Source organism: Balaenoptera acutorostrata, chromosome 15, assembly GCF_949987535.1.
Source record: "Balaenoptera acutorostrata chromosome 15, mBalAcu1.1, whole genome shotgun sequence".
Classification (NCBI taxonomy): Eukaryota; Metazoa; Chordata; class Mammalia; order Artiodactyla; family Balaenopteridae; genus Balaenoptera; species Balaenoptera acutorostrata.
The window spans coordinates 60064859-60088138 of NC_080078.1; the positions used below are offsets into that span (position 1 = coordinate 60064859).

The following is a 23280-nucleotide window of genomic DNA, read 5'->3' on the forward strand; positions in this document are numbered from 1 at the left end:
GGATATGTGTCAGATTGTATTTTTACCCCTTGAGGAGGAACTAGGGGTCCTGTGACTCTATTTTATGGCTGAACTATTGTTTAAGCTATTATTACTTTTCTTGCTTGACTGATTTTCCTTTATTCTCTGTATTCCCTCACTTCTCTAATTAGTAACTGCTTGAGTCTGCTCTTTGGAATGCAGGGAAGGCCTAGGAGACTAAAGCCTTTTTTTTTTTTACAAACAAGAATTGGGGGACCCGGAGGGGTCTGCCACTGGGAAGGCTCTGCAGGCTTCTGCTCGGTTTCACTCACCAGAACCTGAATTGGCTAGCGCCTTGATCTTGGACTTCCCAGCCTCCAGCACTGTAAGAAAATAAATCTCTTTGTTTAAGCCACCCAGTCTTTGGTATTTTCTTATGGCAGCCTGAGCAGACTAAAGCAACACCCTAGGACACCCTTTCTCCTAAGGCTCGTTCCAGAAGTTATTGTTTATTTTCTTTCACCCCATGGCATGTAAGTATTTGGAATTTGATTTTGCCCTACTTTCAAGCTAATAGGTTTACCTGTTACTGTTTCATGGATGCTGGCAGAAGACATGACATTCCTGGATCAGAGACAGAGAACTTTATTACTCAAAGCAAAGCAAGTAGCAAAAGCATCATGCTTGCATCAGTTCCTCTTGCCCCCACTCCCAAGTCCCATAGGGGCAGTGTGAAGGAGCCCTGCGGGTGCTCTGCATACAAGTGGGTTTGTGTTGCATCTGAGCAACAGGAGAATGGGGGACCCACCTCTTTTATAGAAGGCAATAAACAAGCTCTTTGTCCTGGAGAAAGAAATTACTTTATTCCTTAAGGTTGCTGTCTGCACACACAACCCTGAGAAATAGTGCAGGCAGAGTGGTCAGGACCTTATATTCTTGGCATGCCACGTAAAAATGTGCAGTGATGCACAGGGCCTATGGTGTCCAAATTCTTTCAACAATTGGCCCTACACATTCTTGGCTGAACTTAACAATTCACATGAACATGCCACTCCATTTGCCACTCTGTTTAATCTGATCAAATAGAGGCTGAGACCAAATCTGCTCAATCTGTCTCATACAGAATTTAATTAAGGCTACTATCAATAGAACTTCAAGAAGCAAGATGAGGCTAACCTGAAGTGTTGGCTTCAACCATGCCACCCAGGGTCCCAGATTCAGTCATCTGTAAATCCCAAGGGGATCAGTCGGTCTTATTTCAGACAGCCAGGATATAGTCTAAACCCAGGTTATTATCCACTAAAATTCTCACAAGTGAATTTTATACTAATCTGCTGATCTTTGGTGTCATTGCCAATAATTATAGGAGGCATTAGATGGGCCAAAAAGTACTCCCCATCCCTGATGGAGAGACATTCCATGGCCCACATACAAACACACACCCCAATAGGTTACGTGTCATTCCAGTTTAAGATTTGTTGTTAAATCTGATTTGCATCACCATGTGGTTAAGCCACATGGGCAGTGTCACCAAATAGTTGCAAGCTTAGTTGCCATGTAGGAAGCAAGGCCACTCAGGTGACAGGAAAATTGTGTGCATTTATACCAGTCAGATTGAAACAAGGTTGTGCTGGATGGCTGGATGGTGTGTTTGTACTACCAGCACAGGGAAGGGGGAGGTTCCATATTCAAGAGCTGCCACTGATGGCAAAGGGCACAGCCAAATTGTTTCAGACCAGCCATGCCCACATGAGTTTCCTGTTTCCATAGCATGTGGACAGGATGACAAACCTAGAGGGAAGGGATCAGGTTGCCAGCTGAAACTTGGCTCATGTGAACTAGGTGATGGTGTTGCTAGGCTGCACTGCTGGATCTAGGGGACAAAGAGAACACTAATCGTCCCCCCTCCCTGTACCTGCTGGCACCTAAGATGTCTTCTCGCCAGTCTTCCATAGCCACGGAAGCAGTGTATCCCACGCCAGTACCCATATCTTCACCTTTTCCCCAGTATTTCCCTACTCATACCCTGACCTTTTATCTGGAGGGGCCAGGTGTGAGGGGAGCAAAATTTACAGAGACCCCCTATATTGATATATCCCACCTTGGCCTGTGTAGGCCAGTGTAGGGTGACTTGGCAAGCAGTATATTCAACCAAGTGGTCATTACATTTATGATTCAGGATCACGTAATCCACCAAGAGAATCTAGGTGGCTAAACCAGAATTAAGTTTGAACCCCCTAGGCCCCTTTTGCTAATCTGACACCTGGAGGGTATACCACCTTGGTTAGCCTGGGATTGTTGTTAGGGAGAAAAAAGAAGCACCATGCCCAGGAATAGTCAGAATCCCAAATCTTCCTCCACCCTTTTTGTCCTGATCATTAACGAGGAAATGGCTGAGAGGAGATGATCCTTGTCTGGGGATGGCTGCATTCAGTGACCACACTGCCTCACTGAGGTGTGTGGACAAAAGGAGATGAGGGAAGTAGTCAGAAGTTTTTGAGTTTATTTTTGAGGAGGCCATTCCAGTGCTCAATAATTCAGGGTGCCAGCAGGTGGTAGGGAGTATGGCACGGCCATCAGATACCTTGACTATTGGTCCCTGGTTGGGTGGCTTTTGCAACGAAGGGTGCATCATTGTCAAGCTGTAGATGATCTGAAAAGCCAAAAACTTGACATGGCTTAGTTACAAGGGCCACAATGGTGGTGGCCAGAGTCTCCTGATCAGACTAGAACAGCAACACTGTAACTTGAAAATGTGCCCCAGAGCAGTGAGGCACCAACGACAGTCCAAAGAAGGGGTCAAAGGTCTGGGGTAGTCAATCATCCAGGAGTAGGTGGCAGCAATGCACTGTGCAATGTAGCCTCTTTACTATAAGACAAACAGCTCCATTTTGGGAGGTTTCACAAGTCTGGTAGGTAGTGGTGGCTTCTGCATCAGAAACATACAATTCTTTACTTTGTGCCCCATCCATGATGGTGGATGTGTTGCTGCGTCTGGTGCAACGATGGATCCAGGCAGTGATGGTGGTTGTATGGGTAGTACAGGCTGGATCAACAGCTTGATTTAAGTTGGTCTTATTAAAGAAGGGCCCTTACCACGGGCATCTCCATGGGAGACCCAGGTTGTCTGATTGGTAGCTGAATTTGTTTCCACAGTTTGCAGCTCCAAAGAAGAATGCCTTTAATTTGCCAGTCTTGCAGACAAGACAGCTAGGCCGTTGGCAACAGCACAAAAGTCAGTAAAAATGTCCTAAGTTTCTTCAGGGGAGGTATTGGCCAGGACTATGCCTTGAGTTCTGCCCATTGAGCAGAATGACCATGCCTGCTTTTGATTCTGCATAGCTGATACTGAGGTTGAATATGGACATTGCTGGTGTGCTTGAAAACCAGGCAGGAACTTAGGGGACCCTCTGTGAACTGAGGGCCCCATTGAGCTAGCAGTTATGCTTCAGGTGATGAAGTGAGGAATAAAGTTTTCCCCATAGGGATTGCTGCCACCCTTTCATGTAAAACCCAGGTAATGTTAGAGCTAGGTCAGGTGTGCTCTTGAATACAGTAAGTCCACTACATACGAACCTTCAAGTTGCAAACTTCCAAAGATGCGAAAGTGTGTTCCCATGTCCAATCATGTAAGTTAGTTCACGCATCTGGTGTACATTGTCACATGCGTGCATCCTCTACACAAGTGGTTGTGCTTTGTGTACTTTACTGTACAGTATTGTATAGAGTATGGTAGTATAGTATTTTTATTTCAAGCCCAGGATGTCCAGAAGCAAGAGTAAAAGCAGTGGTGATGTAACTGGTACTGCTAAGAAGTGCCAAGTGATAAAGATGGAAACAAAAGTGAAAATAATTGAGAGAGTGGAGCGAGGCAAAAAGATGGTAGACATCTCTTATTCTTATAACATGAATCATTCAACCATTGGCACGATTCTAAAGAACAAGGACAAGATCATGGGGCATGTGAAGTCTGCCGTGCCAATTATGTCAACAATAATATTGAGGAAGCATGGAAAAGTGATGGAAGAGGCGGAGAAACTTCTCAGTGTGTGGACACAGGATCAGCATCAGTGTCAAGTCCCACTCAGCTTAATGCTGATTTAAGAGAAAGCTAAAAGGCTTTATGAAGACTTGAAGAAGAAACACAGCGAAGAATCAGAGGGTGCAACTTTTAATGCCAGCCACGGTTGGTTTCATTGGTTCAAGGCTAGAGCCAACCTTCAGAACGTAAAAGTAAGTGGCAAGGCAGTGAGTGCAGATACGGTAGCTGCCTGGGAATTTCCTGAAACACTTCCAGAAATTATTGATGAAGGCACATATTTACCCGAGTAGGTTTTTAATGTGGATGAGACAGGACTGTACTGGAAAAGGATGTCAGACCGAAGTTACATCAGTAAGGAGGAAAAGTTGATGCCAGGTTATAAAGCAGCAAAGGATAGGCTAACTCTGTTGTTTGGTGGCAATGCTTCTAGTGATGTTAAACTGAAGCCTCTCTTAGTTTATCATTCAGAGAACCCAAGAGCCCTTAAAAACATAGCCAAGGGTTACACTTCCTGTTGTATGGAAGAGTAACCCCAAAGCCTGTGTTACGCAGGCCATTTTCCAGGACTGGTTTTTCCACCACTTTATCCCAGAGGTAGAGAAATATTGCTTGGAGAAGGACATCCATTCAACATTCTTTTGCTGCTCGACAGTGCTCCAGGCCACCTCCAATTCATGGACGACTTTCATCCCAATGTCAAAGTAGTGCATCTGTCACTGAATACCATGTCGCTTATCCAACCTATGGACCAGGGAGTTATAGCGACTTTCAAGAAATATTATTTACGTCACACTTTTTGTCAGGCAGTAAAGGTGAGTGACGAATCAGGAACAACTTTGTGACAATTTTGGAAGGACTATAACATCTACAAGGCCATAAAAAACATTGACTTTGCTTGGCGTGAGGTTACGGCTGTCACCATGAATGGGGTTTGGAAGAAACTTTGCCCACAGTTTGTTCATGATTTTCATGGATTTGAGAAGTTGGATGAAGAGTCCAAAGAAGTCTTCAGCAACTCAGTGACCCTCAGCGAGAAGCTGGAGCTAGTCCTGCAAGAGGACGACTTCATTGAACTCCTTGCTGTGCAACATGAGGAGCTTACTAATGAAGACCTGTTGGAATTGGAGGCCCAGAGAAAGCATGAAGAGAGACAAGAGGAAGAAGAAGTAACTGAAGGACTGAAGAGATTCACGACGAGGGAAATGGCAAGGGGATTTTCTTTATTTGAGGAGACACTGGTAGTTTTCGAGGCACAGAACCCAAATGTAGAATGGTACACGAAGTTTGCAGGAGCCATTCAGAATGCAATCCAGTGTTACTGTGTCATCTATAATGAGAGAAAAAAAAAAAGACCTGCTACCCAGACATCATTGGATCGTTTTTTCAAGAGGGTAGATAGAATTGAATCCAGCAAGGAACCAGAACCCGTGCCATCAACGTCAGGCATGAATGAAATTGCAGCTTGCCCTCCATCTCCTATTGCTAACGATCCTTCAACTCTACCATCTCCCACCTCCTCTCCCTCCTCCAGTCAGTAACTCTTCTTGCCTGTTCACTCGATGCCAGCCCCTGTATTCCAGCTACTGTACTTTTCAAGGTACTGTACTGTAAGATTAAAAATGTTTTCTCTACTTTTTGTGTTTGTTTTTTATGTATTATTTGTGTGAAAAGTATTATAAACCTATTGCAGTACAGTACTATATAGCCAATTGTGTTAGTTGGGTACCTAGGCTAACTTTGTTGGAATTATGAACACATTGGACGTATGAACACGCCCTCGGAATGGAACTCATTCATATGTAGGGGACTTACTGTAGAGTACTTCCATTTGACTAGCAAGGCCTTTTTTTTTTTTTTTTTAATTTTGTTTATTTATTTATTTATTCATTTATGGCTGTGTTGGGTCTTCGTTTCTGTGCGAGGGCTTTCTCTAGTTGCGGCAAGTGGGGGCCCCTCTTCATCGCGGTGCGCGGGCCTCTCACTATCGTGGCCTCTCTTGTTGCGGAGCACAAGCTCCAGATGCACAGGCTCAGCAATTGTGGCTCATGGGCCTAGTCGCTCCGCGGCATGTGGGATCTTCCCAGACCAGGGCTCGAACCCATGTCCCCTGCATTGGCAGGCAGATTCTCAACCACTGCGCCACCAGGGAAGCCCTAGCAAGGCCTTTTGTGTTCTTCCCTGGATAGCCACCAAATCCAAGTTTACCCATCCCCAAATGGGAATGTCAGGTTGAAGAGTCACAGGACTTCTATGGGTCAGTAAGTAAGAAATTAGCAGGTTCCAAAAGGAATGTACTTGGTGACTGTGTCCAAAAGGTGATGCTGTTGTGCGGGAAACTGGCCTCCTCTGAGTAATCGCAACCATTGAGTCTATTTCTTCCCGTTTCCCTTTCTCTTCTTGGAAGCCTATAGGGTTTCTCCTGGACCGTCTTGGAGGATTCAGGAATCACCTCTCTACAGCAGTCCCTGAATGAGCGAATCCCCTCTGACACTTATGGGCATTCACAGTACAAACCTGTACCAACATCAATACCAATTATACTTCCAGCAGTGGCAGCTCCAACAACAGTACACTGAATTGACCCAAAGGACCCACCATAGGGCCAATTTAATTTCCTGTCCCCACTTCAAACTTTGCTCATAGCCCATCAATTGAAACACTTTTTTTTCTTCCAGTTTTATTGAGATATAATTGACATTCAGCACTGTTTAAGGTGTATAGCACAATGCTCACATACATCGTGAAATGATTATCACAGTAAGTTTAGTGAGTATCCTTCATTTCATAGAGATGCAAAATTAAAGAAATAGAAAATATTTTCTTCCTTGTGATAATTCTTAGAATTTATTCTCTTTCATATATAACATACAGCAGTGTTAATTATATTTATTGTGTTGTACATTACGTCCCTAGTATTTATCTTATGGCTGGAAGTTTGTACCTTTTGACTACCTTCATCCAATTCCCCTTCTATACCACCCCGTCCCGTAACCACAAATCTGATCTCTATTTCTATGGATTTGTTTGTTTGTTTTTGAAGTATAAGTGACCTACAACACTATGTGAGTTCCTGTTACACAACATAGTGATTTGATATTTCTATAACATTTCAAAATGATCACCAATATAAAGTCTAGTTACAATAAAGTCTAGTTACAATATGTTAGCTTACAGACATAAAAACCTTACAGAGGTTTTTTTTTTTTTCTTTTGATTCTCTGGAAGTTTTAATTTGTTCTGTCAATGAAACTCACACAGCATAAGGACTTAGGCCCTCAGGCTAGGCAAGATATCATGGCCCTTGGGAGAAGCACCAAGGCTGCCTGCAGGAGATGGTAAGATGGACTCTTGGTGGGAAAGGAATGAGCTACACAGATGAACCAAGGGAAAGTTTTAGGGGTCAGGGCCCAAGTGAAAAGGGGGATGAGGATGGACTGCCCTAGCCTTAACCTAGTGCTTAAAAAGAAAAAATACCTTCCCTTCAATTATTAGGGAGAGGTATGAGGGAGGCGGTTCTTATTGCTTGCCCCTCCATGGACCTATAGGATCTGAGAGCAGGGGAGAAGAATGCAAGCAGGCTGGTAGGAGAACCAGAGTGAGAAGTCACACAGTTCCCTGGGTGGATGAGTCAAACCCTGGGCTTGGACTTCAGCCCCAAGGGCCAGAACAGCATCTCTTTCTTCTGAAGAGGTCAAGTTGCCTGAGCTCACAGAACTAGGAATGTCAGATTTCCAGCCCCTCCCGATCCATGGTTGTTGGGATTCCCTTGTGTCTGAAAAGCCTTGGAGCAGTAAAGAGAAGTTTCTCTCCAGGAATTTCTTTCCCAGTCAGTAAGCAGCCAACTCTCCTGGCAGAAATGTCCTTTCTGCCCAATCTGCCCACAGGAGGGTGGGAATGTGGCTAACCCTCAGGAAGTGTCCCAGAGGCTCATACGGCCCAGGATGGAGAATGTGCACCTTCTTCAGAGGCTCAGAACTTCCACTTGTCCACCTCCAGCTCTTCCAGGTTTGTTACCAGGCCAAAGATTCCACTGCGATCCTGAGACTGGCTGCCTTCAAAATTGGTGATGGGGGTGACAGGACAAAGCAACTCAGGCAAAGCCTCTGAGGCACGTCGCTTGATCTGCTTGAAGAAAGAATGGTTCAGGAGGGTGCTGGCACTTGGTCTTACATCTGGGCTGTGCTGAAGGCACTGCCCCACAAAGTGGGGGAAGTGGGGTGAGAAGGTGCGGTGATTGATAGGGGTGGGACGGTGAGTTGCTATTGGAGGTCCTGGGGGTGCTGGTGGTCAGGCTATCACTCAGGCCAGAGTTGGCCACTGAGCGCGAGATGCTCATGGTCAGCTCCTGGGCAGGGATGGTGCTGGTGTACAGCAGGCAGGGCACAATGCCGTTCAGCTTCTCCAGTAACATCTGGGTGGCAGGCATATCCTTAAAGGGGACATGGCTATTGGCCAGTTCACAGTCTGTGATTCCCACACTGTAGATGTCAAACTTGGTATCATAACCCTGAAGATTCTGCTGGAGGACCTCTGGGCTGAACCAGGGCAGAACCTTGATATTGTACTTGGTAAAGTCGTGGACCACACGCTGCTGCTGCCCATGGCTGATCATGCTGAGGTTGCTGCTTAAACTGGACAGGTAGACCTTCCCATCTGTGGAGATCAGAACGTAGGTGACTATCTTTGACACTCCTGTGCATATATCCCACGTGGTGGATGTAGTCCAGGGTCTTGAGCACCCCCTGCAGGATGTAAGCAATTCCCAGCTCATTCATGCTGTCCATGAAGTGGGTACAGATGAGGTCCTTTGCAGAGCCATATGCCATGAATGATGTGATAACCCACAGCTCATTGTCTATAATAAAGGTGGCTTGATATGGCAGGATATTGGGATGGCTGAAGATCTTAGAGACATGGAGCTCCCCTTGCAAGTATGTCACCAGCTCATTGGAACAAGCTTCTAGGTTAATCCTTCGTACAGTCACATACTCTCCCATTGGTTTGTACCTTGCTAGATTCACTGTCATCAGGTCCTCGAATCCTTTGCCTGTAACGGTGAGTAGCTCATAACACCCTTCCTCCAGCGGAAAGCTACTCATGATCTCCTGTTTAGAGAAGGACGCTATTGACTCTGAGCTTGCCTCATTGGTCTCCAAATGGTTCCAAATCTCTTAAGCCCTCAACAATGAACTTTTCCGATACCAAATGGCTAATTCACTCTATTTACTTACAAGAAAAGACATGAGTTCCTAACATGTAGACCTACTTTAATTTCAAAAATTTAAACCCAGCTCCACCTCCTTGGTTTAAGGCTGTACCGACGCCAGGCCGATTGCTGGGAGGCCAGAGTTATTGACAATATTCCCCATACTGTACATTTCATACCACTGACTCATTTATTTTGCAACTGGAAGTTTGTACCTCTTAATCTCCCTCACCTATTTCTTTCCTGCCTCCACCCCTCTCCCTTCTGGCAACCGTTTGTCCTCTGTATCTATAACTCTGTTTCTGGATTCCACATATAAGTGAATTCATACAGTATTTGTCTTTCTCTGTCTGACAATTTCACTTAGCATAATACCCTCTAGGTCCATACATGTTGTTGCAAATGGCAAGATTTCATTCTTTTTTATGGCTGAGTAATATTCCATTTATTATATATACCACATCTTCTTTATCCACTCATCTAAGTGGACACTTAGGTTGCTTCTATATCTTGGCTATTGTAAATAATGCTGCAACGAACATAGGGGGACATATATCTTTTTGAACTAGTGTTTTTATTTCTTTGAGATAAATATCGAGGAATGGAATTGCTGGTTTATATGGTAGTTCTATTTTTAAATTTTTGAGGACTCTCCATAGTGTTTCCATAGTGGCTGCACCACCACCAACAGCGTACAAGTGTTCCCTTTTCTCTGCATCCTCGCCAACACTTGTTATTTATTGTCTTTTTGATAACAGCCATTCTGATGAGTGTGATGTGATATCTCATTGTGGTTTTTATTTTTTTTCATAAATTTATTTATTTTATATTTTATTTTTGGCTGCATTGCGTCTTCGTTGCTGTGCTTGGGCTTTCTCTAGTTCCGGCGAGTGGGGGCTACTCTTTGTTGAGTGCACAGGCTTCTCACTGCAGTGGCTTCTCCTGTTGTGGAGCATGGGCTCTAGGCACGTGAGCTTCAGTAGTTGCAGCCACAGTCTCAGTAGTTGTGGCTCACAGGCTCCAGAGCACAGGTTAAGTAGTTGTGGCGCATGGGCTTAGTTGCTCTGCGGCATGTTGGATCTTCCCGGTCCAGGGCTTGAACCCGCATCCCCTGCATTGGCAGGCAGATTCTTAACCACTGCTCCATCAGGGAAGTCCCTACCATACTGTTTTGATGACTGTAGCTTTTCTTTCTCAAGATTGTTTTGGCTATCTGGGGTCTTTTGTGTTTCCATACAAATTTTAGAATTATTTTTTCTAGTTCTATGAGAAATGTCATTGGTATTTTGTCAGGAATTGCATTGAATCTGTAGATTGCATTGGGTAATATGGTCATTTTAACAATATTAATTCTTCCAATCCATGGACACGGTGTATCTTTCCATCTGTTTGTGTAGTCTTCAATTTCTTTCATCAGTGATTTATAGTTTTCTAAGTACAGGTCTTTTACCTCCTTAGTCAGAAGTATTCCTAGGTATTTTATTCTTTTTGGTGTAATTGTAAATGGGCTTGTTTTATTAATTTCTCTCTTGCTGACAGTTCATTTTTAGTGTATAGAAACGTAACAGACTTCTGAAATTGGGTGATATTTTTACCTTACAGGAAAACAGACCAAGGCGTTTAATGTGTGTGGATCAGGAGCTACTGCAACAGCTTCAGGAGATCATGGTATTCCAGAAGGGAGAGCAGGGAGTGCTGGGTGGCAGGGGAGGCTAGCTCATGGCAGGGGGGCAGGCAGCTGGAAGACTTTCATTTTCTCTTGGCCTCTGCCTTCAGGGTTGGAGTGCCACTGCCTCCTCCCTCATGAACCTCCAGCATCAGTCCAGAGAGAACATAAGCCCAGGAACATTTTGCCCGCAGTCCACACTGCATCCCTGGGTGCCTTCAGCCACCCCTGCCTGCATCCATCCACAGGACTGGGTAAGATGCTGACATGGACATTGGGTCCTACAGAGCTGTAAGCGTTTGAGATCCTCAGCTCCATGAAGTTCCCAGCATACTCTGCTTTTTCATCAAAGCGGCTGAGGGTGGAGTGTGGATGGCAGAGAGGGATAGGGAGCACAGAGACAAAGAGCGGGTCTGTGCCAGTAAGCAAGGCTTTGTGTTTGTTCACTTTGGGTTTGAATGCCATCTGTGGGGCCCAATCAAATAAACTTGTAATGTTTTTGGCTTATCTAAAGCTCTATTCCAAACATCCTGGCTGATGCCATTTATTTCAGCTTTGGGGACCCTTTGATTCAGCAGCCTCATCCACATTGACTTTTGGGTGGGGCTGTGCAGCTTGCTGCCCCATTGTCATAACATCCTTCCTCCTCCTGCATGGGGGAGAGTGAGCAGGAACCAAAGCACCATTCAGGTGGCTTGTTTCAATCCTGCCTCTCACTGCTTAGCCTCATTAACAGGTAGGACAATGTGAGACCCTCACTCTAGCCACCCTTACCCTGCCGCCCACCATTTGGGTAAGAGGATTCACTAACATGTGCCAGGGAGTCTTTTCATATCCCCTGATCTGGTCCACAGGGTCCTTTGTCCTTCCTATTCCAGAAAGCCATATCTCTGTCAGCACTCTATCCTCATTGCCAAAACTGTCAGGGTCTGGCATTTGAATTTACCCTGCTGATAAGTGAATAATTAGCCTCTTACTGTTTCATAGATGCTGGCCAAGATGAGACTCTAGTGACAGAGACAAAGGACTTTATTATGCACGGCACATTAAGCAGCATAAGCATAATGTTTACATTGGCTCCCTTGCCCCCCAAGTCCCACAGGGGCAGCATGGAGGGCCCCAGTAGATGCCATGCATACAATGGGTTTGTGTTGCATCTGAGGAACACTGAGTTTGGGGAACCCACGTGTTTTATAGCAGGAAACAAGCAAGCCTGCTTTTTGTCTGAGAGGGAGGTATTACTTCATCCCTCAAGGTTGCTCACTACAAACACAAGCCTGAGAAATGGCAAAGAGCAGTTAGGACCCTGTATCCTTGGTATACCCAGGAAGACTGTGCAGGGACACCAGGGCTCATGGCCGGTTGCCTCTCCTAGTAGTTCCTACTCCATGTCCGTTTCCAGGCCATGCTTGTCTCTTTTTTAAAAGCTCCACTTCTCAGTCCTGATCAGCAGTTTCTGCTGCCCTTCTCTAGTCTGCCCAGACTGGATCACGGCAGCAGAAACAAAGAAAAGAGAAACTCAAGCTTTTTTTTTTCCCCCCCCCCCACACCGTGGCACGTGGGATCTTAGTTCCCCTACCAGGGATCATACCCACACCCTCTGCATTGGAAGCACGGAGTCTTAACCACTGGACCTCCAGGGAAGTCCCCCCAAGCTCTTTTAAGATCACAGATGCAAAAGACTTAAATAGATCTTAGCAGATCAAATACAGCAGTATACTTAAAGAATAATATACCATAACCAAGCTTTTCTAACATATAAGGATGGCTCAGCATTAAAGTTTATCAATATGTATTAACAGACTCAAGGATAAATTTCATTCATTCATTTAGCAGATACATATTGGCCCAGGGTTGACAAAAATGACAAAATTCCAGCCCTCAATGAACTTACATTCAAGTGAGAGACACAGACAAAAAACAAAGAAACAAATACATAATATGACATCTAGTAGTGACTGGTAAAACTGAGAAAATAAAGCTCCAGTGAAGTGATAGATATCAGCAGTTTCACACGGTTTCACCTAATATATACGTGGGAATTTAATATTTGACAAAAGTAGAAATTCTTATCTGGAGAAACAGATAAATGATACTGGGGCAATTAGCTAAACTTTCAGAAAAAATAAACGTAGGTATTTATATTTCACCTTTTATAAAACTACATTTCAGATAAATTAATGACCTAAACCAGAGAAACACACAAGACCATAATAGCATTAGAAAAAATATTGGAGAATATGCTTATCACCTTAAGGTACAGGAGGCCTTCTGAAATGAAAGCTAGAGCATTGAAGACAAAGACTGACACATTTCTTTCTGTATCATGTGGAAGGAGAGCAGAAGCGGTGTGTGCAACTGGCAGGAAGTGTCATTAAAGGGCTGGGGGCCTCTGCTCTCCTTCTTCCCTGTCCTCCTTCTTGCTGGGTGGAATACATAAATGGTGGCTGGAGCTGGAATAACTGTCTTGAATCAACTTGGGAATGAAGACCTTGCAAGGTGGACCAACAGAATAATGAAGTCTGAGCCTCTGACAGGATGGAGGCCAATCCAGCCCTGAACCAACTATCAATGAACTCTTATGTGTGCAAGAAATAAACCCCTTTCTTGTTTGGGTTGTGGTTATGTTGTGCACTATCACTTTGCACCTGAATCTAATCCTAACTGATACACCTTCTCAGCCCTAGGTGAAAGATCATGATTGTTTGTGTAAGCCACTGGTTCTCAACTCTGGTTGACTTTTACAGTCATCCAGGGAGCTTTTAAAGAACACCAGTATCTCACCCCAGACCAATTACATCAACACCTCTCGTGGTAGGGTCCAGATATGGGTATTCTTAAAAAGCTCCCCTATGAGTCTAATACGCAGTCAGACTATGAAGAATTGGTTTAAGCCAATAAGGACAAACTTCTTCCCCTCCTTCCCAGTCTCCCTTGTAGTAGGAGAGCTCATGGACCTAGTTCTGGCCTGTGATACCTAAGTGGAAATTCGCTGAGATTGTTTCTGGGACAGTGTTTACATTTCTGATAAAAAGGAGCATATGTGGCTGTGACTGTTCTTTCTCCCCCTTTCTAGCTTTGAATCCAGAAGTGATGTCCAGAGCCACAGCAACCATATATGGTGAGTATGAGGCACCAAGGATGAGGATACTAGACAATATACTAAGGCTGGCAGAGTGAAAAGTTAGAGAGCCTGGATCTCAGGGTGCATTACCACACAACTAAACCAATCCCAGTAACTCCTTACCTTCAGAAAAGAAGGGAAAAAACCCAACAACCCTTATTTGTTTAATGAGTTTTCTGTTTATTGCAGCAGATCACATTCATAACAGAAACATATACAGGTGTTTTGGATGCACTTTGTAACATTTATCATGTGTACAAAAAAAATTGTACAGGAATGTACACAGCAACATCGCTGGTAATAGCCCAGACTAGAAATCACCTAAGAATCCATTGACGTGAGAAAAGCTCAATAAATTTAGTAAATTCACATTATAGAATACTATGTAGCAAAATAAAACAGTAAGTCTGCTCATTTTCTAAAACATGGTATCTTAGATCTCTAAGACATGGTGCTGAGGGAGAAACGTAAATTATAAGACAGTAAGTATATAGAGTATGAAACCATTTATTCTGAAGCACACACCCATACACTAAAAGTAATACTATATATTATTCCGTGCGTGTAAGGGGGCGTGCTTGCATATGGAAAACGTTTCGGGGGAGACAGTTAGCTGCCTATGGGGACAGGGCAAAAGGATTGGGGCTGTGGCTGGGGTGGTAAGAAACTTTGGCCTTATTTATAATTTATAAATTTTAAAAAAAGGAATGTAATCATTTACCTACTGTCCAATTAAAAATACCCAAGCAAAATTTTATATTAAAATTAACAAGAAAAAAGAAGTTCTACTTTTGGGGGACTCTTCCCACTGAAATCACCTTTCTCATTCTCTGCCATCTCTGACCTCTTGGTCTCTTCTGTTCATCAAGAGCAGACCCCAGCTCCTGGATCCTAGACTTTCTCCTGCCTCTGCCATGCCACTATCTTAGGTGACTCGCACAGGGAAACAGATGACCCAGTGTAGGTCTGAGTCCTCTCTGCAGAGGTCTCCTCGAGCTCTCTTCGGGATCCACTCCCATAGTCCCATCTGGGACTCCTCTATCACCGGCATCTGCTCCATTTCCAAAACGGCTGGTGGAGACATCCTCCTTTCCTTCCATCTTACTTGCTCAGTGACTCCCACGAGCACTACTCTGACTATTTTGGGATCTTTGATACTTTTCTCACCTGTCTATCCATTAGATCTCTTCTGACTGTCTTCACTTCCCTCCCGATCCCATTTTGCCAACACCCTCAACTCTCTTGTACCTCTCTCTGGCAAAATACATCTTTAGATGAACCCAAGTATTGGCTTTCTCCATGAAATCACACATAATCATATCATGGTAAATTCATGGTCACCATTCCAACAGCGTCCTTAGTATTGCTCATTAATCCCTCTCCATTTCTCTCAGCTCTAGAACTTAAACCAATCTTACTCACTACTCCTTACTGTACCTCATCTCCTCAAACATGCCTGCTCTCCTCACTGGGTCCCAGTGCACCATGGCCATTCTCACCTCCACAGAATAGTAGCTGCCTTCCCCAGTTCTTTTTTGCCAGCTGGTGCATCCAGTCCCCCAACTGCTTCTGATCTTGGTCATTAACTGCTCACAGCTAACCCCTTCTCTGGGAGGGTTGTCCATGGTCAGTGGAGCCTCCAAGAGCCAGAGATGCCTGGAAGATTAGCCCACACGGGGCTGAAGCAGAGTTATTAAGCCTTGCCTCAAATTGGGACAACCCTGAGACATTATTCCTGCTCCAGGGCTCCCCAGAACAAGCTGAGGTAGACTCCAGCTGAGGCTACATCTTGCTGAGCTCCATCCCCTGCCCTCTTCTTAGGAAAGGATTCTAAATGCATAAACCAAAACAAATAGGATTACAAATAAAACTCATTACACTGATAATAATAATAATAATAATAATAATAATAATAATAATAATAATAAGGCAACCTTGTAATACAGTGCTATGTGTGCTGCTTTATTAGTGCATTAAATAACAAAATCTAGCATTAGGTCAAATAATGTCAAAGTAGAGATCAGAGTAAATGATATTTCAGGATATCTGCCACAACTGAAATGCGGTATGAATTATAATTTCTATTAGTGACAAAGTCAAGGGTACTAAAGGTAGCACTACAATTTCACTCTACATTCATAATGATAGGAAATACTAAATTTCAGTTAGAGTTTAGTGAGAATAAAGATGTGATTTTTTTTGATTTTCCCCTTCCAAGTTTATGGTACTGATTTCTATTCATGGACACCTGGAGCTCTGGTTAGGACCCCATTCTGGAGAATTTATAGGCCTAGGAAACTGACATTCAATTCATCCAGCCTCATACTGAACACTCATATATGCTTCATAACAATTAGAAGGGAGAAGATGGTTTAACCTCCCTCACGTGCCCAAGAGTCTGGTTAAGGAACTTTACAAGGGTCCTGACTGAACTTCCCTATTCTCAGGTAGTATCAGCGAGAGATGCCTTAATAGGGACACGAAGTCCAGGAGAGCTCACCAAACTCACCAAACTCACCAGAAGAACACAATGGCCTTAGACAGTGATGGTCACATTTCCTTGGCCTGAATCAACTGGCATCCTTCATCAATTCCTTTCACCCTTTTGACAGCCACATGGCGTTATACCAATTAGCAGATGTTGTTTGTCAGGCTGGGCTCAGATCTGTGCAGAATTTAGGAATGGAAATAATGTTGTAGTTGCCCTCAAGAAAATTAACATTTTCTGGGATGAAAATTAGATTATCAGAAATTAGACCAAGACGGCACTCTCTTCTTTCCCACCCTAAATTTCCTAAAGTAACAGAAAACATAGTTTTTAAAAAGTGTAAATCTCCCACTTTTTCTCCATTAGAAAGAGTAACATTTGGAAGAGAAAAATGGTGGTGGATGGCAATAGCAGTGTGGAACTGGTAACTAGGGAGTTTAAGGAGGCAAGATGGTGTGAATGTTCTCTGGTTTTGATTCTGGAGATGGAGGAGTATGTCATATTAACATTATACATTGATAAATTATTCAATTAGCTACAATATTAACAGCTTTTTCAGGTGTTCAAGCACTTTTCATGTGTTCAGGTTTCTTATGCATTTATTATCTAATTTAAATCTTTTCACCCAACAGTAGAGAATGCCCTTGCCTAAAGGAATGCAGAAAAGAGACACAAAGCTTGTGCTTGATCCCCAAGATTAGAACCACTGCATTCTTTCCCTTGGGCTGGGAGAATGCTCTGCACCTTTCTGGATGGATTAGGTATACAAATCACCTAGTTAGTGGTTCGTAAATTTGTGTGTATCACCTGGGGGAGCCTGTTAGACATGCATTTTCTGGGGCCTCAATCCTGAGATTTGGATTCAGCAAGTCTGGGGTGACACTCATAAGTCTGCACTTTTAACAAGTGCCCCTGGTCCACTTTTGTCATCTGTTTTAGGCATGTCGTTTGTAAACAGCATGTGACTGGAAATTTAAAAATAGGTCTGAAATTCCCTTTTAGTCACACTTACAAGCTTGAAGTAATTTCTGTCTCCAATTACGATCCTGCTCAGAGGAGTTCAGGCCTAGGATACACTATTAGGGAAACAACTGTCAGAGCAAAGAACAAGCCCACCTAGGAAAAAACAAGGAAACTTGATTAACAGAGTAACCGGGCAGGCTAGGAGACTGAAGAAGCCAGACACGACACCTCCTCCCATGGATTGTGTGGCGTTCATTAATGCCTTTAGTGTCGGACATACGATTGTTCAGTGAGAATTGATTAAAAGAATAAGAAATACGTGGACACACAAACATTAAGACAGATTCTCCAGTATTGTTTTTCAACTTATTAAACTCGTTTGATAAAATGAAACCTCATATTCGCCTTTAATGTTATTTTGAAGTTTCAACATAAATACGGTGTCTGAAAATAAAGCAATAGACAAAGCGGCGCTGTGTAGCATCAGGGTCCAAGGGAAGTGGTGAGTAGAAGTGGATGAACGCGGAGGAAGAAGAACGGGTCGGAGGTTTCGGTTGGAGAAAATGAGCGTACCTCCCAGCATTCGTGACGGACCGGAAATAGGGGCGGTGAGCCGCGCCGGCTTCTGGCGTCATTTCGCCGCGACTTCCTGTGGAGAACATGGCGGCCCTCGGCGGTGTCCGCTGGGTGACCCGAGTGAGGCCTGGGGCATGCTGCGGCAGGCGGGAGGGCGGCGGGTTTGTACCGGGCTCAGTGAAGTATTCGGGGCCTGAGGCTCCCAGATCCGACCTCAAAGGCTTATGTGACTGTCGTAGGCGCTGGTCGCCGCCCCGAATCCCAGGGCATGGAGGAGCCTGTGTACCTCGGCGGTAGCGCAAGCCGCCTCGCGGAGCCAGGTAAGTGCAAGTCCGGCTCCGGTCTCGCCCACGCCCCTGACCCGTTCTCTCCTGGCCTACCCCAGGACTCCTGCCCCAGCCCCAGCTCTAGCTCTAATGACCCCGCTCGCAGGGCGAGGACGTGAGGGTGGAGGGCGCCTTTCCCGTGACTATGCTACCGGGAGACGGCGTGGGGCCTGAACTGATGCACGCTGTCAAGGAGGTGTTCAAGGTGAGTGGCCTGGGGGAGTCAGCCAGCAGGGGCGATGGCCTGGGTTGGAAAGGACTTACTCGATTCTGACCCTGCGATTTTTGACACCTGCTCCTGAAGGCTGCCTCTGTCCCAGTGGAGTTCCAGGAGCATCACCTGAGCGAGGTGCAGAATATGGCATCTGAGGAGAAGCTGGAGCAGGTGCTGAGTTCCATGAAGGAGAACAAGGTGGCCATCATTGGTATGTGTGCCTCCTTGCTACCCCACCCATGTTAGTTAAAATAAAACGAATAAGTGTTCATTAACCTTCCCTCAGCACACACATAATACATTAACTCTACCGAGCTCCCGCCACTGATTGGTGGCCATCAGTGGGAATCCAGTTGGAAACCCAGGAGTTGAGAGATCGTGTGCCTCTCATGCTGTCTATGCAGGAAGGCTCCATGAGTTTGTAGTCTGTCATGGTGCTACATTATGGGTCATCAAGTCTTGTTAACTGTGTTTCTAGAATGCCATTTCTAGCTGCCTTTTTTCTTTTGTCTTCCCGTCTGCTTCCCTACTGCAATCGCCTCATTAGATTTTTTGGCTTTCAGTTCTGCCCCTACAGTCCATCCTCTACAGCTCTTCTCTTGGAAAAACCAGCATGACTTTCAGGCCCAGCCTTAGTGTAGGAGAGTAAGCTGTTTATGAGCTGACCCTCAGCTTTTCTGCCTTTGTTTCTACAACACTTGTTGTGTGCTTTGGTCACACCAGACTATATTAGTTTCCAAATACATGTACTGTCTTGACTTTTGCTGTTCCTTCTGCCACAGTGTTCTCCTTTTGGTGCCACCTGTCAGAATCTTCCTCACTCACTGTATTAGTTTCCTAGGGCTGCCATAACAAATTACCACAAACCTGGTGGCTTAAAATAACAGAAATGTATTCTCTCCCAGTTCTGGAGGCCAGAATCCTGAAATTAAGGTGTTGGCAGAGCTCCTTCTGAAGACTTGGGTAGAATCCTTCCTTGCCTCTTCCAGCTGCTGGTGGCTCCTGGCAGCTGCTGGCATTCCTCGGTGTTTCTTGGCTTGTAGATGCATCAGTTCAGTCTCTGCCTCTGTCTTTATATGGTTTTCTCTACTCTGTGTCTGTGTATCTGTTTCTCCTTCTTTTCTTGTATAAGGACTTGTCATTGGGTTTAGGACCTACCTGGATCCAGTGTGATTCCGTCTCAAGATCCTTAACTTATTATATCTGCAGACACTGTTTTCCCAAATAAGGTCACATTTACAGGTTCTGGGGGTTAGGACATGGACATATCATTTGGGTGGTTCACTGTTCAACCTAGTACACTCACCCAACCTAAGGTCTGGCTGAAGTGCCAGCTGTTCTATGATACTTCCTGATGTTACCAGAGGGAATTTCTTCTCTGTGCTCCTGTGCGTGTTGGTAATACCTCTCCCATGGTATTTATCATGTCTTTCATATTAACTGTCTTCCCCCAATGCATTGTTTGCCCCTTGAGGACAGGAATTTGTGTTGTGTTTTTTGGTTGATATCCCTAGTGCCTGACACATGATATTCAATAAGTGCTGGTTGAGAAGATGTCAAATACGTAGTCATAGAAACATCAAGAAAGGTCACAGATCCCCTAGGTTGTTTCTCAACCTATTAAACTCAGGCTCCTTTTTTTTTTTTTAATTTTAATTAATTAATTAATTCATTCATTCATTCATTTATTTATGCCGCACTGGGTCTTAGTTGAGGCACACAGGATCTTTAGTTGCGGCATGCATGTGGGATCTAGTTCCCCGACCAGGGATCGAACCCGGGCCCCCTGCATTGGGAGTGCAGAGTCTTACCCACTGGGCCACCAGGGAAGTCCCGAAACCCAGGCTCTTTGATGACATGAGAAAATTCTTTTCTGTCCTTTTAGGTCATTTTGAAGTTTCAACATAAATTAAATTTGGTGACTAGAAATGAAACAGTGGGTAAAATGTTTCTGGTTTTAACTACATTATTTTCCTTTGCCCCTTGCCTCCAGAGGCATTTAAGTGTCACTTATTTGGGAGTGGGAGATGGGAGTCTGGGGGGGATCATTGAGGGGATTGGACACCAATCTGGGTTCCCTTGGGCTTGGCCTGTGCCTAATCCCCCCGCCCCACCTCAACTTTGTTTATGCAGGAAAGATCCACACCCCGATGGAGTATAAGGGGGAACTAGCCTCCTACGATATGCGGCTGAGGTAGGTGGCGGGAGGACATGGGTGAGTGGGGTACTGGGGCACCAGGCACAGTGCTCATGGCTCTGCCCCATCCCCAGGCGTAAGTTGGACTTGTTTGCCAACGTAGTCCATGTGAAGTCACTTCCTGGGTACAAGACTCGACACAACAATCTAGATTTGGTGATTATTCGAGAGCAGACAGAAGGGGAGTACAGCTCTCTGGAACACGAGGTGAGGCCCTAGAAATTGTGGAGGGCAGGGGTGAAGTGGGGAGAGAGGCACAGCTCCTTCCCTTTTTTCTAGTGTCACCCAGCTGCTTCTGTCTTATGCAGAGTGCGAGGGGCGTGATCGAGTGCCTGAAGATTGTCACTCGAACCAAATCTCAGCGGATCGCAAAGTTCGCCTTTGACTATGCCACTAAGAAGGGGCGGGGCAAGGTCACAGCTGTCCACAAGGCCAATATCATGTGAGGGACATGGCTTTGCATGGGGTAGGTTCCTGGGAAGGTAGCTCCCTGCACTCTATCGGCTGAATGTTCCCTTTGGCCCATGGACAGGAAACTGGGGGATGGGTTGTTCCTGCAGTGCTGTGAGGAAGTTGCTGAACTGTACCCCAAGATCAAGTTTGAGACAATGATCATAGACAACTGCTGCATGCAGGTGAGGCCCTCCCGGTGTCTCCATTCTCAGTGCTGAGAAAGGCAGGGAATAGGATTTACGTCTTTCCTCCATGCCCACATTTTGCCCCCAGCTGGTGCAGAATCCTTACCAGTTTGATGTGCTGGTAATGCCCAACCTCTATGGGAACATTATTGACAATCTGGCTGCTGGCCTGGTTGGGGGAGCTGGTGTGGTCCCTGGTGAGAGCTACAGTGCAGAGTATGCAGTCTTTGAGACGGTGAGTGAAGTCACCGCCTCCCTCAGCCCTCTCTGTGCCCTTCTTCTGACCTCAGGTCCCCTTGATAGCTCTCCCCCAGTGCATCCCCCTCCTAAGTGACCCTGGCCTGCTCCTGTCCCCCCCTTACATATCAGTGTTCCTGGCCTGACCTTTCATCCTAATGCCCTTCCCTGACCTCAGCTTCTGCAGAATGTCTTCTCCCAGTGACTCTGGCCTGCTCCTCTTTCCACAGGGTGCCCGGCATCCGTTTGCCCAGGCAGTGGGCAGGAATATAGCCAACCCCACAGCCATGCTGTTGTCAGCTTCCAACATGCTGCGGCATCTCAAGTAGGTCACTGCCAGCCCGGGGAGGCAGCTGGCTGTTGTTCGGGGAGCACAGGTGGGGAAATCAGGGGGATGATATGGGGGCTATCTCAGTTTCTTTCTGTCCACATTGACAGTCTCGAGCATCACTCCAACACGATTGCAGATGCGGTGAAGAAGGTGATCAAAGTCGGCAAGGTGAGTTTAGAAAGGCTGTGGGGTTTAGGGTCTCGGCAGGACTTTCTGGGGAACCTGAGTTGGGGCGTCCTTTCCCTCCAGGTCCCAAGAGCCTCTGCTCTGCTTTTCCCCCAATCCTGTCAGGGCTGTTCATTTCCCTTCTCTTGGCTGTTTCATCCTCTTGATCTCCTTTGCCTCCTAGTTCCCATCTGCTATTCCCTCTTTCCTGCTCCATCCATTGGCTCTTTAATTGGCCATCTTAATGGAGAACTTGCAGCTTCCCGTCTAAGGGGAGATGGAGGAGCAGAGGGAGATAGCTGGCAGGATGAGGCACCAGTGTCACTTCTCCACACCTGGAAGCCCATCCTCATCTGCCATTCCCCTGCCGTCATCTGTGCTTCCACCTGGTCTTCTCTATTTCCTCCAAGGCATCCTTCTCCTGTCTTCAATCTGCATTTCCCTTCTCACTCATGCTCAGCTTCCCACCCTCGCCCAGGCCACAGCAGAGCTCGAACAGTGGCTCTGGCCCTCAAAAGACAGGAATGGACGGGTCCATGCTCTTCCAAACCTGGCCGCCTCCTTGCATCTCTGCTGCATTGTCTTCTTTTTCTGGCCTTCTCACCCTCTTTGGATTCCATTTCCATCACACTGCCCTGCCTTCATGGGCTCTCTTTTTTTCCCCACGGCTGTTGCCGGTGGTGGCTGTAGGTGCGGACTCGAGACATGGGCGGCTACAGCACCACAACCGACTTCATCAAGTCTGTCATCGGCCACCTGCACCCCTATGGGGGCTAGAGCCCGTTATTCTCTCCAGCCTCACAAGGACCATACACCTCCCTTCAGTGCAGTGGACCAGAGAAGAGCCCTAAACCTGTAGACCATTATCACCTTCTGGGCAGAGCCTAGGTTGTCTGGGGCTGGCTTCCTTAGGGAACTTAGGTGGTGGGGGGTTAGGGATGGGGCCCAGGCCAGAGAGGTGATGACAGTTCTCCACCACAGGTTCGAACTTCTCACATGGGTGGTTATGCCGCCTGCCAAGACTTCACTGAGGCGGTCATTGGTGCCCTGTCCAACCTGTAGGTCCCACCATGTAAGGTGTCCAATAAAACATGATATGACATGACTCGTGAATTTGTTTTTATTTTTATTGGGCTATAGGGGATG

The 23280-nt window shown here is 45.6% G+C and overlaps 2 protein-coding genes across 3 annotated transcripts; one reads left to right on the top strand and one right to left on the bottom strand.

Annotated features, from left to right (window-relative positions):
- Positions 1-7969: 7969 nt before the first annotated feature.
- Positions 7970-9246, bottom strand: LOC102999257 (STE20-related kinase adapter protein alpha-like). The gene is given in 4 exon segments (XM_028162278.2): positions 7970-8236; positions 8238-8672; positions 8674-9153; positions 9235-9246. Coding segments are annotated over 4 exon segments (1191 nt in total). The 3' UTR covers positions 7970-7972.
- An 8840-nt stretch (positions 9247-18086) lies between these two features.
- IDH3B (isocitrate dehydrogenase (NAD(+)) 3 non-catalytic subunit beta) lies at positions 18087-23239 on the top strand. 2 transcript variants are annotated; one of them, XM_007195814.3, is made up of 12 exons: positions 18087-18146; positions 18266-18346; positions 18459-18557; positions 18657-18777; positions 20700-20760; positions 20838-20970; positions 21072-21205; positions 21296-21398; positions 21490-21636; positions 21869-21963; positions 22077-22137; positions 22825-23239. In XM_007195814.3, the coding sequence occupies exons 1-12, from the start codon at positions 18111-18113 to the stop codon at positions 22909-22911; spliced, it is 1158 nt and encodes a 385-aa protein (XP_007195876.1). In that variant the 5' UTR covers positions 18087-18110; the 3' UTR covers positions 22912-23239. The 2 variants fall into 2 exon arrangements, with proteins under 2 accessions (XP_007195876.1, XP_007195877.1); XM_007195815.2 differs by having other exon boundaries at positions 23116-23239.
- Positions 23240-23280: the final 41 nt, after the last annotated feature.